The sequence below is a fragment of the Ambystoma mexicanum genome, chromosome 10, assembly GCF_040938575.1.
Source record: "Ambystoma mexicanum isolate Mex_15411 chromosome 10, UKY_AmexF1_1, whole genome shotgun sequence".
Taxonomy (NCBI): domain Eukaryota; kingdom Metazoa; phylum Chordata; class Amphibia; order Caudata; family Ambystomatidae; genus Ambystoma; species Ambystoma mexicanum.
In genome coordinates, this window is record NC_090932.1 from 1,440,676,880 (window position 1) to 1,440,694,715 (window position 17,836).

Here is a 17,836-nt window from a genome sequence, read left to right on the forward strand (position 1 = left end):
TTTTTTTCCCATCGCCATCCATCAAGTGGCACTTCAGTGGTATGTGCTTGCAACGTTTTGATTTACCAATATCATACATTGTAATATTGAAAAAGGAGCTCTCTACTTTCCTTCCGGCAATGCTACGAAATGTTTTCCCCACTAACCGATCTCCCACATAAATCGTAAAGATACGCCACCAAAAGCAGCACTGCATGCATCTTACCAACCTAAAGCTTGCAAAAGGTCACTGTCTGCGCAGCTCTGCTTCTGTCTAGGCTGCACTATTGCAGCAGGCTCTTTTCAAATCTGCCCACTTCTCTACTCTCCGCCCTCTGCAATGCATCCAGAAGAGGACTGCGCAACTTGAGATGGTGTTAGGGAGAATTCTCTGTTTAGGCTGAATTTCCTAACCTAGTGAGTCCCCCAGCAGCTTTGCTGGATTTTTGGGGTTTATTTTTTTCTCCTACCAGGAGTGAGACTCTTTTACCCTCACTCTTGGACATGATTTTAGTGTGTTTCTTTGTATCTAGATGTGTTTAATGGGCTATGGGGTATTTTACCCCATAGGGCTTCATGTGTTTTTGTGATGTGTGTTACACACACCCTCCGTGCAGTAACACAGGGGTGTCCTAGTGACCCCCCAGTATAGACTCCATACCCTGGGACTGACTACTGTCTCCCAGGACATGTAAAGTCACCATTGACTTTACTAGTCTTAAATTCTGAACAGAACCAGTACAAACCATCATATTGTCACGCTCACCTGATTCCCACGGGGGCGCTGGCCTGGTTTCGAGTGCTGATGCCTCTTCAGTGGTGAAGCGCAGGGCTCTGAAGATGGATAGGACGGGCCCCTCAACTCTGGCTAATCAGGCTCGCAGGAATATCCTCCTGTACCTTGAAAGGGAGTATTACAATCTGGCGGAATAATGCTCGAGCCTCCCACTTCCTTCCAACCCTCCTTGATACCCTTCCACGATTCCCCGTGAAGTCTCACCTTAGGGTTTGAAAGGACGAGCTCTCCATCCTGCTTCTGACGCAGGGGCGCGTTGAACCCAGTTACTTCACTGGATTGAGGTTGGATTGGGAGTTCAGGTAAGCTTGATTATACTGGTAAGGCGCTGTAAAAGTTCTGTTGCAAGTTCAAAAGTTCAGCTTTAAATAATAATGTTCATTGTCTTTTTCAGGTGATGAATGAAGATTCCTTTGGACACTTCTTGCAACAAAGCGCTAATGTTGATGTCTTTTCCCATAGGGGCCGGGGTTCGGAATGCCGGAGATATGGCGCCGACCCGAAGTGAAACGTGCAGTTCCAGTAAAGATCTGGTAAATCCTAGATGAGCACTCAGGTAATGTTTTTGCATTCGCTCATCTAATGTCTTTGTCTTTTTTCCCCATAGGGGCCGGGGTCCGGAAAATGCCTGGAAGCAGCAAGACCCGAAATGAAATGGGAATTACCCAACAGGTAAGTCTTAGAAGGAAACTGAGCTTTTCCTATTCCCTTCCTTCTCTCACCTTGTGTTCTTGTCTTTTTCTCTCTAGGCTCTGGGAAGTGGCTGCGGATCCGGATGATCGCTGCTGAAGATGGAGGCGTCCAAGAAAGGTGAGCGAAATGCAGCGCTGCAGCGATCGGAGCGAAATGCTTTTTAAAAATGATGTCTTCCTTTTCAGGATCGTCGGTGAAATGTCTCCGTGATGCAGGTCTAGCAGGTAAGGCCTTCTCCCTCTCCAATTCTCTTCTTATTACCCTTTGCAGGTGTCCCAGGATGCTGACAGGCGTGGCTGAAGTCCAGAAACAGGAGCAGACACGGTGAGCGTCCAGCTGCTAGGTGCAGAACAACGCGAAGCATGTGTGGCTCTTCGGGTGGGGTTTAAATAGCTTTGGAAGGAGTTCCAGGTATGTATCCTTCCACCGATCAGATATGTATCCTTCCCCAACCACACCCGGGTGGAAAGTAGTCCCACAGGTAAAGTAGTCCCATTCAGGCCTCAAGAGGGCCTGGATGTAGCAGCATGGTCTGCATCAGGTAAGTGCACACTAAAACACTTGAACACATGTCCAGCTTTATGAGCTTGGCGCCTAAGGCACCAGGACTGGGGTCCAACATGAGCCTGGCGCCTAAGGCGCCAGGACTGCGTCCAAAGGGCCCCAGCTTGGGCCCGCTGGAACTTCCCTGGGGGGAATGATGCCTGCCTCTGGGGTTGCTGGGTCGGACCTGGCTCCTTGGAGGTAGGCATCATGACACATATTGTGGACGTACTGGCTGGGGCAATTCAATTGCCCCGGGGTCTGTTAGTCGAGGGGGCACGTCTCCGTCCCCCCTGATCGAGTTTTGGCTGGTGGCAGTGGATACTACTTTTTATATTCAACCGCAAATATTTTCCTGTGGGATTTCCCATTGTTTTAGGCTACTATCTTTATTTAATTATTTATGGTAGCCTCGAACATACTGCCGGTTTATCTAATTAATATTAATTCTCTGGTTGCCAAAACTTGATTCTAAAATGGCGTTTGTGTTCTCTTCTGTGACTCCAACCCAAGTGGAGCCCTTTGTTCCACTTTTTGGCGGGCTTCTCCACAGAAGCCCTCCAAAGTGGTGCCACTCTGTCTGGGGTACTTAGGAGGGGTGGAGAGGAATTTAGGCACCCTGGACTGAGTTGCCTAGGCAACTCAAGTCGCACTCCATCCTGATTGGCCCAAGTGCATGTTTGAGTGACAGCTAGGCTGAGTGAATGGGGGTTTGCTGCATAAAAGCAGGGCTTTGGGGACTGGAACTTCAGAAGTCGCCACAGGACCTAAGAATCCGACGAGGGAGAAGCTGAGCCGACCTGCCACGACACCACTACTGGTGGTTCCCTGCTGGACTGCCTCACCACTTTTCCCAACGACAGAGGAGATCTCCCGCCGTAGAGTCTTCTTCCTTTGACTGATGGGGATAACCAGTTTCACCGTCTTTTTGCCTTCCCGACGTACCTCGTGGCCGCTTTGCCTGTCCAAGCACCCCGGCAACCGGGATACCACGTTTTACCATGACCGCGAAACAAAGGTACCACCTTTAACCGGAAAACTCCGCGGCTGGTTTCTGCCCTGGTAGTGCAACGACCTTCATCTTTCCTCCAAGTCGAGATCTTCTCTTCCCCTGGACGACGACGCAACTTGCACCCACTACCAGGAACAATTGCCACCGCTGGAGGATCCTTCCAACTTAAGGTACCGTGTCCCGCCTGGCTTCCCTTGCTACTGACTGTACGGGGTAGATTTAGCCCTCGGCTTTCGAACCTGGGTTAGCCTGGGACACCATGGCTAAACTTTCCCGAAGCCTCTCTAAACTCTTTTTGAACCCTCTGCAAGACTTTCTAAGACTAGTGTAACTGTGTGACCTTGGGCATATTTGTGCTCTGCTCTCTAGTGGGCCCAGCCTTTGGACTTTGGCTCACCAGTGACTCTTGCTCTTCTGCCTTGCTTATAGTGTTCCTGAATCTTAGAGTGGTGTACCTTTCCATATTCTGTCTTTTTCCCTCTCTTTCTCACAAACTTATTGGAGTGCCATCTAGTTAAGCGCCCACCTCTGTATGAAAATAAGTGGTGTTTTACTGTGAGTTATCTGATAAGGAAAAAGGGGTGTATATATTACAATAGTAACTGTGTTTAGAATATTTTACAATAAGAGTGCTGGAGTGTTTCAAACTGTGTGTTTTATTAAATAATTAATTATATACTTTGATACCAAAGCTCTGGTCAATGTTTGCTTGTATTATTGTTTCTGAGTGCCTATTGTGTATACTTTGCATACTGCCTAACTCTTCTTGAGAGAAGTCTGACTGCTCAGCCACAGCTACCAGGTAAATCTGGGTGGTGCAGACTGCTACCAAGTGGGTTTACTACCAACACCTGTAGTCTTAAATCTTTTGCAGTGGTCCCTAAGGGAACTGCACAGGTTTCTGCCTAACGGATGGTATCTCCTCTGCATTGAAATGTCTGCAATAGCTCCCAGTGGCTGCGAGGAATAAGGTGAAAACCCTCAGCATTATGCACAAGGCCTTCTGGGCCCTGGGACCTCAATACCTTCAGCTCTCACTTAATATATATCTCTGTGCTCAAGCTCTTCCCTCATCCGCTTCCAACTCCCTCAGGGTCAATCGCTTCTGCAAGCAACCAGTTAGTGGTAGATGTTTTTTCTTCAGCTAGGGCCTCCCTCTGCAACAGCCTCCCTGTTTCCTTGAAACTTGAGGAGAACCATCGCCGGTTCCGGAATCACCTCAAAGCCTTTCTTTTTGCGTCTGCTTCTTCTCCTCCTCTCCCCGGCTGACTGCCTGGCGTAAACTGATTCTGCACTGATTACCTGGCGACTCTGTGAAGTCGGGCCCATGCCACTTCCCCCCACCAGGCGAACCCCTGCACTGCCTTTCTAGCAAACCCTGCACTTGGGGACCGTTTTCTGTATCCTTAACAGTTCCTGCTCCACCTGATGTGTGCACTTATCCTTGCTCTTGGCACAATCGCCCTGTATTTTTACTTATGGTAATTTCTTCTTCTACCCATGTACTGCACCTTCCCCTTCCTCCACCCATGCACTTGTGTAAGTCACACCTTGCCTAGTAGGTTCGTTGTCTGTCTCCCCTCTGTTCCCCATCCCTTGTCTCGTTGCGCTTTACTAAACGTGTGTAAAAGCGCATTACGCATGCCATAGCATACAATTGCACATCACATGATATCATACACAGAATGCCTTCATAACAGTAGGATGCCAGCCACTTACCTTGTACACCGCAGTACCCCACTTACTGCACACTTTAAAAAATATATAGCTCACAAACAGCACTGCATTCATGTTACGAACTTCAAACAAGTACATACAATTCATGCATACACCCAGGATGCCTGGCCATTTCCTTGCCCACTTCCACCATAGCCTTCTGCACTTCTTTGTAAAAAGAGACCTTCGACTACACTTTTTGTGTACACACCGCAACCACAAACGTATAGTGTCTTTCGCTCCACAGTCCCATTTCTATGGCTCTCATCCTGAAATGGCAGCATGTGGCATGTGTAATCCTGAAAGTACAGCGTAATCCGCAGAGTGTTTCGTGCTAGGAAGGAGGGTGGGAATTGGGATACAGGGTAGGTGATTGAGTCTTTAGTGGTCCCTCTGAAAAGGTTTCATTTTTTCTTTGTTTTTGTGTTTTCTACATGTTTGCAAACCACCTTTTTTGTTTTTTGTTTTTTCTATTTGTATGACTTTGTTTGCTGCTCCTCCTTAATTATTTACTGAGTTAAGGGCAACGCTTTGTGCATAGTGTACAAGAAAATGGTATTTCGAATGGCGGTCAAAGAAATGCCATGTGCATGAACGCAGTGTATGTTTTGGAAATTCATGCTCTCATAGTGGGTGGACAACATGCCATCAGTGCACATACATGCAGACATGCTTCCGTTCACAAGACACCTTCCGAGCTGTGGCTGGGGAGAAATTACACCAGCATGGTCTCATACTCCTTTTGGGGGAATGGGTGAGAAAACGACCTTGGCAGTGAGAAAAATAAATCTGCATCACTGCAGTCATCAACTTCTTCAGGTATTGGGGCAAACGTCCATACGACATGTTACCCAAATGTAGACCTCCATAATGCACCACGACAACTTAACCAGTAACGATGGAGGACACATATTTGCGAAGGCGAACCATCCCACCAAAACTGCACGCATCGACACTGGCCCACAAAGCGTCCACTCCTTCCAACCCGAAATTAGCAGCAACGCCTCTTTGCATACCTGTACAGATCTTGTACACATGCATCACACATGATCAGCACTGCGTCTCCATGTCCACCAACCTCATTACACATAGAGTATTGGGAGAAAGTAGTACCACCCCTTCCTGTGAACCACACCTTTGACACATGATGCCATAATTACCACAGTTCCATTTGCATGTCCACCATGCTTAGAATGGCAGGATGTCGCGCGTGCGCTTTACCAGCTACAGCAAGGGCTGATAACAAGTAAAGTAGGGGCAGTCCTTCTCTCCGCTCCACTATTCTTCTTCCATCACTCCCTCATTGAGGATTGTGAAATATTCACGCATGCATGCACCAATCACAGTCAAGAACCCGCATTCAACACGGGTAATTTCTGTACAGCACTCCATATTTACTGTTCAACACTCGGAGTACACTTTGCGTGTGCTTCCAAAGCACTTTCCGTACAAAGGTGTGGGAAATAAATCACGATGTGGGCATCCAAAATCATCCAGATGGGCACCCATCACGTCTTTGCATATGAACAGTACAGTCTACTGCTTGCCGACACCCATCACAACATAATGGAGCCATATATGAGAACATGTGGCCATAAACCATAATCCACAAACGTAACCTTGCCAGCTGCACTTCTACCCAACCCCAGAACCATAACACAGTGATGCATGGAAACATGTCACAGTTAGCAGATTCCACAAACCTACCACTGCCTCCGCCACCCCTACCCACTTCCATGCACAAAGTATTATGTCACTGGCAACCAAACCCCACAATCCTCCCAACATTTCGCCTACTCCCAGGAAGCTACACAAACCAGAATGTCCAAGCACATCGGAGATTCACTTCAACCCTACCCTCTTGTATACTGACAGTGTTCCAACACTGCATCCAGTTGGCACACTGCAAGACTTTTCACTGCACAATCTCCAGCCATACACCGAAAACCGTAGGATGTTCCAACAATGACCGCACCCATGGAACCACCAATGTATGCATGTCGGTGCACTTCAAAATGTGCTCCACAACCATTCTGTGAAGGTGACCACCCTCTGAGAGATGCAATCAAAACTGCATTTCTGCAGTGGGTGTGGTGAAGGCCTTGGCTTTCGGGTGCCTAGCCTATGGCCTTTGGCCATGAACCCAATAGTCCAGGCCTTGGCCACACCGACCGCAGCATAATGCAGCCATGCATGGCAACATGTCATCAAGTACCACAATCCACACACATACCACAACCACCGGCACTCCTACCCAAGCTCTGCACAGTCATACGGCTATGCATAGAAAGATTTACTGTCTACAAACTTAACACAGCCCTCGGCACCCCTACCCACTTTCATTCAGCTGACTTCTGGTGCTCTATCAAGTGTAAAATGTGCTTCACAACCATTCTGTAAAGGTGAGGAGTCTGTGACAGATGCAGTGTAAACTGCATTGCTGCGGTGGGTGTGGCCAAGGCCTAGACTGTTGGGTGCATGGCCTACGGCATTTGGCCATGCACCCAGTAGTCTAGGCCTTGCCCACACCCACCGCAAATAATGCAGCCATGCATACCTTCATGTGCTCACATAACACACTGCACACACGTACCACAGCCACTACTACCCAACCTCCACATCGTAATACAGCTATTCATGGAAACATAACACAGCCTCAGGCACCCATACCCACTTTCATTCACATAGTACGTCTCCCAGCTCTCTATTCAGTACAGAAAAGCAATACGTCATACTGCAGTACAGAAGTCACCACTCTGCTCAATGGACACTACGCAATCCGATGCGATATGCAGTTTAGTCTGTCTCCACTTCTGTGCACTCAATAATGAAGAATTGCGCCCACTTCACACATCGCAGTATCCATGCACATAGAAGGTGCACTTCATCCCTACCCTCTTCAATACTGTCAGTATTACAACACTGCACTCAGTGGACTCACTGCACAACTGTTCATGCTAGTAGCTGCAGCCATGGATTAAACACTGTAGGATGTGCTAAGAAGCACTGCTACCATGCAATCAACATCTATGCAATGCTGACGTACCACACACCGAAGGGAACAATGTGAAACCTAAATCCAACCATGGCACACAGTTGTCGCTGCAAGGCCTCCGTCCATGCAACACGCTATCTTATAATGCGCATGTCAAGTGCAATGCACTCCCCTTCTGCAATTGAGCTCCCACCAGTCACCACAGAAATAGGTCTCCGCACCAGCTATTGTGCCGTAACGAAGCCTGCCTGCATGCAGCACACATGGGAGGCGGCTGGGCAGAGACCCGCAAATTGGTGCTGTACGCAAGGACACTGCAGGCACATCGTCTTCATCCACCTATTGACATATCTCAGATGATTTACAATGCACTCCCCGTCTGCTATTCAAGTACCACCAGTCAGCACAGTAAGATGTCGCAGCACGAGCTATCGTGCCGTAACGAAGGCTGCCTGTATTCACCGCACATGATTGTGGGCTGCGCAGGGAACCTCGAATTGGCGTAGTACGCCAGGATACTGCAGGCACACCACCATCTTTGTCCACCTAATAATCACATATCTCTGATGAAGCACCTCGCGCTCCCCCACCCTTTCCATCCCCTCTTCCCACCACCACATGCTGTACATTGTTTGTCAGTGCCTTTTGGCGGCGCACTGTCCTCCGATACACCATTGCGTTTTCAAAAAAACTTTGGCGCACAGCACGCTTCTCTCCAGCCAACCACCAGCCGCGTCCAAAGTTTGTCAACAGCACGGCATACTGCCAGCTGATGAGCCTTCTTTCCGCTGGGCGAACCGGGAAATGGGTCTGCGAAGCAGAGCCAGATATCACACATTTTTTGAGACGTACATTTCAGTTCTTTGCAACAAAAGTACTGGTCGGATTTCCATCAAACACACACAAGCACGCTTTCTGACCCAAGCCCCCGCTCCTGCCGCAAATTTGGTGCAGATCCGTCCAGCCGTTCAGCCTATAGCCGTGTGCAAAGTTTTCACCCATTCAGTCTATGGAAAAAAAAGAAAAAATTGGGACCCACCCTATAACACCCCTCCCCCCCACGAAAAAACATCACCAAACCTGCAGCCCATATACTTTTTTTGCAAAGTTTGGTGAGGATTCCTCCAGGGGGAGCCAAGTTATAAGCCGCCGAAAAAGTGGTCTTCCTATGAGTTTAGCAACTTAACCATAACTACATGCCCGCTACCGTGGGCCGTTTAATATATATATATATATATATATATATATATATTTCTGATGTTTGTTAATCTGCTTAGAATCACATGCTGTGCATAGGTCCGACATCCAGTGGTCACTGCGGAGTATTGCATTTTGTTTTTCGTAGTCGAAAAGGGACGTCGACAAGGCGTGTCTGAAATACTATCCCTATAGTGACATGCGTTGTACCCACAATCCCTCACGCGTCGAGGTCCCTCAGATTGTTTTTTTCCGCCCAGCTACTGGTCGCCTTTACGCGGAGCTCCTCGAGAGACATTGCAGATTTCATCTCCTCGACCTTTGGTCGTTTTCCTATTTAATTATAACATCGATCCCTCCCTCGACGCAGTTGTGAAGCTGTCTCCGCCAAGCAAGATCTTCGACGGAGGGGACGAGCGGAGGAGATCCTTCGGCATTGCCGAACACGTGGCCTGGCCTCGCAGGCCAAATACAGTAGGGAGAGTGGGGTCGTGGGACATCTCTGGTTCTTTTCTAAGAATGCCTTTCCTTTTCCCCTTCCTTTCCCTTGGGGTCGTTATCACGATTTATTGCCTCGGCTATGGAGAGGACACCCTTTAGGTTTTGCCCGCTTTGCAAGGGCAAGTTTACTTGGAAAGACAAGCATTCACGGTGTAACCGCTGCTTGCCCCTCGATCACAAAGAGGAGGGTTGCACGGCTTGTCGGCTTCTTAAGCCAAAGACTCTAAAAGACTGTAGGGTCAAGAGGTGGGCGGCCTACGCTATGTCGAAGGCCGATTCTTCACCCGCCGTTGCTACCACCGACAGTGACGAGGAACGTGATAACACGACCTCCGCTACGGAAGTCGTACACCCCTCTAAAGAGCGCTTGCGCTCTTCGTCGTCTGTCCCCAGCCCCGACGGACTCGGCTCACGCCCTGCTTATGGGGATGAACACTCCGGCGACACTGACGCACACGATACCACACATAAGCACACAACCCATGGCTCTTCTTCGTCAAAGACGAAGAAAGCATCAGCGCCCAAGGAGACGCAGGTTCTACCGGCGGCCTCCTCGGACCGTTCAGGTTCGAAGCCCCTCTCGCAACCGCAGCCGCGACCAGCGACTGGGCTTTCGGCAAATAAGGGCGCCGCCCCCAAACCATCGGCCGGCGCGCACCAGCAGAGAACGCTCGCCGCCATAGAACGATCGACACCCGTAACGTCGAAACCACAGCCCTCCGCTGACAAACGAGTCACAGAGAGCGTGGCGAGGATCGTTGTAGCCGACGCCCAGAAGCGTACGCCGAAAGACACGTTGAGCGCTGCGCAAAGGTCGAAAGACACGCCGAAAAAGCCCGAAGAAAGACAGGGACTACCCCCTTCAGTCGGGGGGACCCCCAGCACACCAGAAGGCTTTTCGGAAGGCTACGGGACACTTTCCTCGACGTTGTGGGGGAGGTTGAGCCGTTTTCAGCAAGATGACACTAATTTTCCCCCGCTAGACCGCTCAGGGGTACCCCATGAAACCATGGAAAGGCTCCATCTCTGCATGGAGAGAATGGAGAGGTTTATGAAGACCCAGGACCCTCCTACTCCCAAGAGAACAAGAGAGGAGCCTCAGGAGGACCCCAGGGCCAAATATCCGAGACTATTCAATCCCCAGCAAGACACAGCCTCAGATTTCCATAATGTGTATGACCTCACTGGTGAGGAACAATACTTGGAGGGGGAGGATGAATTTGTGGACGAGGAAGAGGGACAGAACCAGGAGGAAGGTCTGGAAGACAGCCCAGGCATGGTAGGAGAAGGCTTCGGAGAAAATCCAGGGGAAGGACCTTCTCATCCCTGGCAATCCCCATCAGTATATTCGGACACTGATGTCCTGAACCTAAATCCTCCTGACAATTCACCTGTTAGAAACACGTCTCCCATTGACGATCAGCCCACATTTAATGCCCTGTTGCTGCAGAGCAGCAGCACATTTTGAACTGGACACTGGGGAGATCTCTCCCGAAATAGACTTTGTGGAAAGAGTAATTAAGGAGAAACCCCCGGTCAGCCAGACCATTCCCCTCCTCGCTTCAGTGAAGAGAAGAATCATCCCTTCGCTATCCACACCCGCACTAATCAGAGGAGTTAATCCAAGAATTGAAAAACTTTTCACTCCTTCACCCTCAGACCCGCTGTACATCAGGGAACATTCCATTCCGGATTCCCTGGTAGTAACTAATACAAGGAAGAGGGCAGGGGTGCCGCTGTCCACTAGCGAGGCACCACCTGACAAGGAGGGCAAGAGGTTGTATGCCCTTGCAAAGAGAGTCACATCCTCGGCTCCTTTTCGGCAAGAATTGCGAACAACAATTCTTTGCTAGCTAGCTACGCGGACGCGCAGTGGGCCAAACTGCGTAAAGACGCCGAAGAAGCGCCGGAACCACTACGTACACGCCTGCTATCAACTATTGGCGAAGGAACCCAGGTCAACCAGAGTATTGTAAAGAACTCTCTGGATGCCGCAGAGACAGCGGGACGTTCCCTGGTTCAGGGAATACTCCTAAAACGCCATGTATGGCTGTGCAAACCGGAGACACAGGCATCTTTAATAAATAAACCTGTTGAAGACTCAAACCTCTTCGGGAAGGCGGTGGATGAGGCTCTGGAGATGGCTAAAAAAGAGTTTGATACTATCAAAACTCTTGACCAGAACTCTAAGCCCACTACCAGACGCGGCTATGGCAACAAACGCTTTTTTTCGTGGCCAACGCCAACAGCAGAATCAGCAGCAACAGTACCCTGCCACCAATTACCAGACCAATAGTGGGCAGTACAGCCAAAGAGGCCAGCGCCGGGGCAAAGGGAGAGGACGGGGGTCCACCCCCAGAGGCTCCCAAGCCCCCAACAACACCAAGTGATGCGAAGATTTGCGTCCCCTCCCATGCAACACCGGTCGGGGGCCAGATAACATCCTTTCTTCCAGCATGGGAGGGAATAACGTCAGACCGCTGGGTACTTTCCACCGTAGCCCACGGATACTGCATCGAATTCAACAGTTCCCCAACATACAGACCCCCGAGGGGACGACGCATGACACCGGAACACCTTGCCATCCTTCTCCAAGAAGTACAATTACTGCTGGAAAAAGGAGCCATAGAGGTCGTGCCTCTATCTCAGGTAACGGAAGGTATTTATTCAGTGTACTTCCTTGTACCCAAAAAGGATCTAACCATGCGCCCTGTATTAGATCTGCGCCCAGCGAACAAGTTTATCAAACCCCAGAAGTTTCGTATGGTGACCTTACAGGAAGTGATCCCACTGCTATCTCAGGGAGATTACATGACAACATTGGATATGAAAGATGCATACTTTCATATTTTAATGTTGCCAGCGCACAGAAGATACCTCAGGTTCATGATAGAGGGCAAACACTACCAGTTCAGAGTGCTACCCTTTGGCATAGCATCAGCACCAAGGGTATTCACGAAGGTACTGGCAGTGGCAGCGGCCCACCTGCGCAGGTTGTCCATCCCAGTTTACCCTTACCTCGACGACTGGCTCATAACAGGGGATTCTTACGAAACATGCTTCTCCAATACCCAAAAGACTGTAGACCTTTTGTTCCAGTTGGGCTTCTCCATCAACGAAAAGAAGTCCAGCCTAGACCCCAGCCAAATCAAACAATTCCTAGGGGCTCTAATTCAAACAAAGGACGGCCTCGTCTTCCCCTCCAACGAAAGGGGTCCAAAACATGCTGTTTCAGATCCCTCAATATGTGACCGATCAAGAGGTGACGGTACGCAAAGCAATGCGCTTGCTAGGCATGATGGCGTCGTGTATTTATTTGGTACCTCACGCGCGCCTGCGCATGCGCCCTATGCAAGAGTGACTCAACAGCCAGTGGTGTCAGGCCAGCGGACTATGGGACGATCTAGTGGTGGTCTCGCAGGCCTTGGTTCTCTCGCTACGGTGGTGGACAAAGGAAAACCTGGAAAGAGGGAAACCCTTTACCACACCCGCGGCGGAAGCCACTCTGACCACAGACGCATCCCTCACAGGATGGGGGGCTCACCTATCCCATCAGACTGCTCACGGAGTGTGGACTCCGAACGTAGCATCCAAACACATAAATCTTCTGGAGCTACTAGCTGTGTTCAAGGCGCTAAAAGCCTTCCAGGAACACCTACAAGGCAAGACTGTGTTAGTCCTTACAGACAGCACCACAGCCATGTACTACATCAACAAACAGGGGGCACCCACTCTCCAGGACTGTCCAAACTGGCCCAAAATATATGGAAGTGGGCTCTCAAACAAGACATGTTCCTACTGTCACAACATGTACCAGGGGAACTCAATCTGCTGGCAGACAAACTCAGCAGAGATTTCCCCCTGCCCGAAGAGTACGAATGGCGACTGCACGAAGACATCGTCTTCGACGTCTTCACACAATGGGGATTCACAGAAATAGACCTATTCGCAACCCTGGACAACTCACAATGCCTAAGTTACACCTCCAGGTACCCCCAGAACCAATCCAAGGGGAACGGTCTGTCGATGCAATGGTCAGGGAAATTTGTTTACGCTTTTCCCCCCGACTCCCCTTCTCAACAAGGTGGTGCACAAGATGCACCAGGAACAAGTGACCATGATACTGGTGGCCCCAATGTGGGCCCGACAGCCATGGTTCGCTCACTTGATGGAGATGTCTCCATCTCCCCCAGTGAAACTCCCCTGCCCGTACAACATGCTGTCACAAGACAAGGGCAGGACTCTGCATCCATGCCCCCAGAACATGAACTTAGCAGCTTGGCTCCTGAGATCATAGAATTCGGACATCTACAGCTCCCGCAGAGATGCATGGACATCCTCAGGGAAGCCAGAAAACCTAACACTCGCCACTGCTATTCTAGCAAGTGGAGGAGATTTGTCATCTGGTGCAGAGGAAAAAGCATCAACCCGATTGACTGCTCTCCCACACATATTGTTCTATACCTGACCCACTTATTGGATTCAGGTCTAGTGTTCAATTCCATTAAAGTCCACCTAGCGGCACTTTCTGCATACACCACTTCCCAACTCAAGGTGTCGTGGTGGAAGATCCCTGTTATAAAGGCCTTCATGGAGGGAGTAAAGAGAATACACCCCCCGATAGCTGACCCAGCTCCCGGATGGGACCTTAACGTGGTACTTACCAGACTCATGGGCTCACCATTCGAACCCATGCACAAAGCATCTCTTAAAGACCTCACTCTTAAGACTGCTTTTTTAATAGCTATCACCTCCATCAGGAGAGTAAGTGAACTACAGGCTCTTTCTGTTCTAGACCCCTTCGTTACAGTTCACAGAGATAGGGTGGTTCTACGCACGCACCCAAGGTTTGCTCCGAAATTCATCTCGAAATTCCACGTAAACCAGTTTATAGAACTGCCAACGTTCTTTCAAAATCCTTCCAACTTGGGGGAAAAAACTCTACACACACTAGATGTGCGCAGAGCGGTCATGTTCTACATGGAAAGACTGAGGAAGACTAATCAGTTCTTCGTCTCGGTGGCAGCAGGAAGAGAAGGGGATGCAGTTTCAAAGTCCACTATTTCTAGATGGATTGTTCAATGCATCACTCTTTGCTATACTCTTGCTAAGAGAGAACTGCCCTTTAAGCCAAGAGCACACTCTACTCGAGGCACGGGGGCGTCCATAGCATTCATTGCAAATGTTCCCCTTGAGTCCATCTGCAAAGCGGCTACCTGGAGTTCTGTGCACACCTTTACAAAACACTACTGTCTAGATGCACACTCGAGATATGACTCCCAGGTGGGACAGGCAGTATTAAGACATCTTTTCTCTACTGTTCCTTCTCATAACCCACCGCCAACTCCGGGTACTGCTCGCTAGTTTATGCACAGCATGTGATTCTAAGCAGATTAACAAACATCAGAAGACAATGCATTACTTACTGTAAAAGCATTTCTGATGGTTGTACCTGCTTAGATTCACATGCGCCCACCCTTCCTCCCCGCTCGGATGGAAGGAACATAGACTTCCTTTTATATCTCTCTTTTCTGTACTCACTCACGTCTAGAAGGCTCCCTCAGGGCAGAAAAATACAAACAGAGGGACCTCGACGCGTGAGGGATTGTGGGTACAACGCACGTCACTATAGGGATAGTATTTCAGACACGCCTTGTCGACGTCCCTTTCCGACTACGGAAAACAAAATGCAATACTCCGCAGTGACCACTGGATGTCGGACCTATGCACAGCATGTGAATTTAAGCAGATACAACCATCAGAAATGCTTTTACGGTAAGTAATGCATTGTCATCTCTTTGGCATATGTTTGTGAGGAGGTTAATGTAAGATATGAATCTTTTTTTATTGGATGTGATGTATCTTTTATGTATGATGTGTAAAGGTTTGTTTGAACTATCTGCACAATAAAAATAAATAAAAGAAAAAATAAATAAAGCAATAACATGCCACAACTAAGTTCAAGCCACGTTTTCAACTAACACCTGTACAATGGACAAAAAGCATACAATCAGCAAAGATCATCACTAGCGTGACCATTTTAGCAAAGTCTACCCTTGCTTCTTCAAACGGCTACTCTGCACAGTCAACTGGCAGCTCGTGAGCCCAGGCAGCAGCACTACAACATGCAAGTGGGGCTTGAGAACTGACATCGGTTTAATCCCAGGGAACTGATTCTTTCAAAATACCTGCCTAGTTTCATGGTTTTTCTGAGTCGCCAAAACGTCATGCTCTCCTTCTAGTCTGTGAAAAAGTGAAGTGTAAAAGTAAAAGTGAAGTGTAAAAGTGAAGTGAAAATAATGGAAAAAAATGTTGTGGCGATGCTGGTACAAATGTAGACCTGGAAAGTGTGGGACAAATGAGATAAAGTGTGATTGTGGAAGAATTGAGAAGAGTTGAATAGGGTGGAAGGAATGGGACAGATACTAAGAGTGGATGAACTCAGACGGGAGAGATTGAAGAGCTGGAGGGGGGGGGCACGCGGCAAAGTGCAGGCCTGTACTTTAAAATTAAATTCTTTTACTTCTTTACATAACACCAAAATTATTTTTTATGAGTACCTTATTTATCAATGTACTCTATTATTAAACCATTTATTTTGTATTTGAAAGAGGTAGGTAACAAGGCTTTGGTATTAGGGTGTGTATTGTGGGCGACGGTAATTGCAAGGTTATTGAATTGAAAACATAAGTGGCTGTGGCACGGGCATAACCCTTTGAAAATGCACTTTTGATTTCCCTTTTGATTTGGTTTCTGGCTTCAGCGTCATTAGTAGCTAAACTTTGCCAAATCCAGTAGGTCACTTGAGATCCATTAACGATCTTGCCAGTATAGGGTAACGGAATGCAAAGGTAGTATTGGTGGGTGTAGCTTTAGCGCAGGCCTTCTCAGCCCGAGCCCAGCAGTTCTCTGGAGAGGTAAAGAGATATATTTTAGCACTATTTTAATACAATATTTCTAATATTTCAGGTGAACGACTTACGGTTGTTGAAGTGCAATGTGAACGATTAAGAATGCTGTATCGAGACTGTGCTCGCCCACCCCCTCCTCCACTGCAGACTGACCGAAGACGGGTAAAAATACATAACATCACAATTACTTTTAGTTCATAAAGCAATGTTCTCTGGTGCATCCTTTAGCACATATTACAGTCATGTTTGGCAAGCGAATGTCAAACAAAAAGCAGAGTTTTGTTTCTCATGTCGCTGCTGTGGCCTGGTGGTTGTCAAGAGTTGTCTTGTGTGGGCGTAAGTGTTTGCTACCATGGATGGTGTGGTGGCTCCAGTAACATCACAATGCCCCAAATAACGTGTATCCTATGCCAAACTATTTCTTCTTGAGTACTGGTTTTACCCTTGCTGCTTTTAAGTAATACATAAATAAAACCTGCATTTGGTTTATAGTTTTTCACTTATGAGGCTACTATCGACCAGCTAATTAAGGGGGGGTTTGTTTTTCATTTGATAACACATTTTATTGTTTTGTCCATCTGTTTTTGTAGACTAGAAAGATGACATTAATTTATGCAGAAAACATGTATTTCAAAACGTTTTATCATCCAAATGTCTCCAGTAAAGTCTGGTACATGTATTTTGTAGCACATTGGTGAAGCGACAGAGTTTCCTATGGAGCTTTCTGAAATCTTTTATTATAACCTTTTTTGTGCTGGCTTTTACTAGCTGTCTTCATAGCTTATGACAAGAGTTTGGTATTTTTATCACAGTCTTACATTGGTAGCTCATTGGGCCCTCCATGGAAGTGGCCATTTCCTCTCCCTCTTTAGCTCTGTGAGATTTCTAAAGACGGTTATTCTAACCACGTTCACTACTTGATAGTGGACTGTGTTAGTTGACGCAGTGAAAAGCAGCCGAACTGAAAGAGCATCTGTCAGTGTTCGGAGCAAGCAGTGATGTTATCACTTGCCTACAAACTGTAATATCGACCACTCCATGTGGCAGCCGCGCACAGCAAAGCTAAGCAAGATGGCGCCTGTCCCAGACGACAGGGAGTTAAACCAGTCCTCGCCTGAACACTCACCCAGGGAAAGCGCAAACAAGGGACCCAAACGAGCAGCTGCCTACGCAACAACAGCATGCTGCCAAGTAAGTGAGCTGGCAAGTAAAGAGGAGCCGAGTTAGCTCCCGGAGGGGAACGAACATGGAACAACGTGCAGAGGGAAGCCACTGCCATGGCGGATCGAGAGGGGGAAGAGCCTGGGACCCAACCAGCAGTCGTTGCCACATCTGCAGGGGAGGAGGGGGATGGAGCTGAAATGCAACCGTATCCAGCAACTAGTCTAAGGATATAACGCCGCTTCCTGGACCAGAGCGGAATATACGTCCCCACCACCTCAGATACACAGTGGAAGCCGAAGAGCCACGGTTTCCTCCCCCCGCTAACAAGC

At 48.5% G+C, this 17,836-nt stretch overlaps 1 protein-coding gene across 8 annotated transcripts in view; it reads left to right on the forward strand.

Annotated features, from left to right (window-relative positions):
* Positions 1 to 17,836, forward strand: part of HECTD4 (HECT domain E3 ubiquitin protein ligase 4) — a 4,298,785-nt gene that overhangs the window by 2,289,648 nt on the left and 1,991,301 nt on the right. For all 8 annotated transcript variants that reach the window (XM_069619495.1, XM_069619492.1, XM_069619493.1 and 5 more), the window contains exon 45: positions 16,402 to 16,505. In XM_069619495.1, coding sequence (XP_069475596.1) covers positions 16,402 to 16,505 — 104 coding nt within the window. The remainder of the gene's footprint in view (positions 1 to 16,401; positions 16,506 to 17,836) is intronic.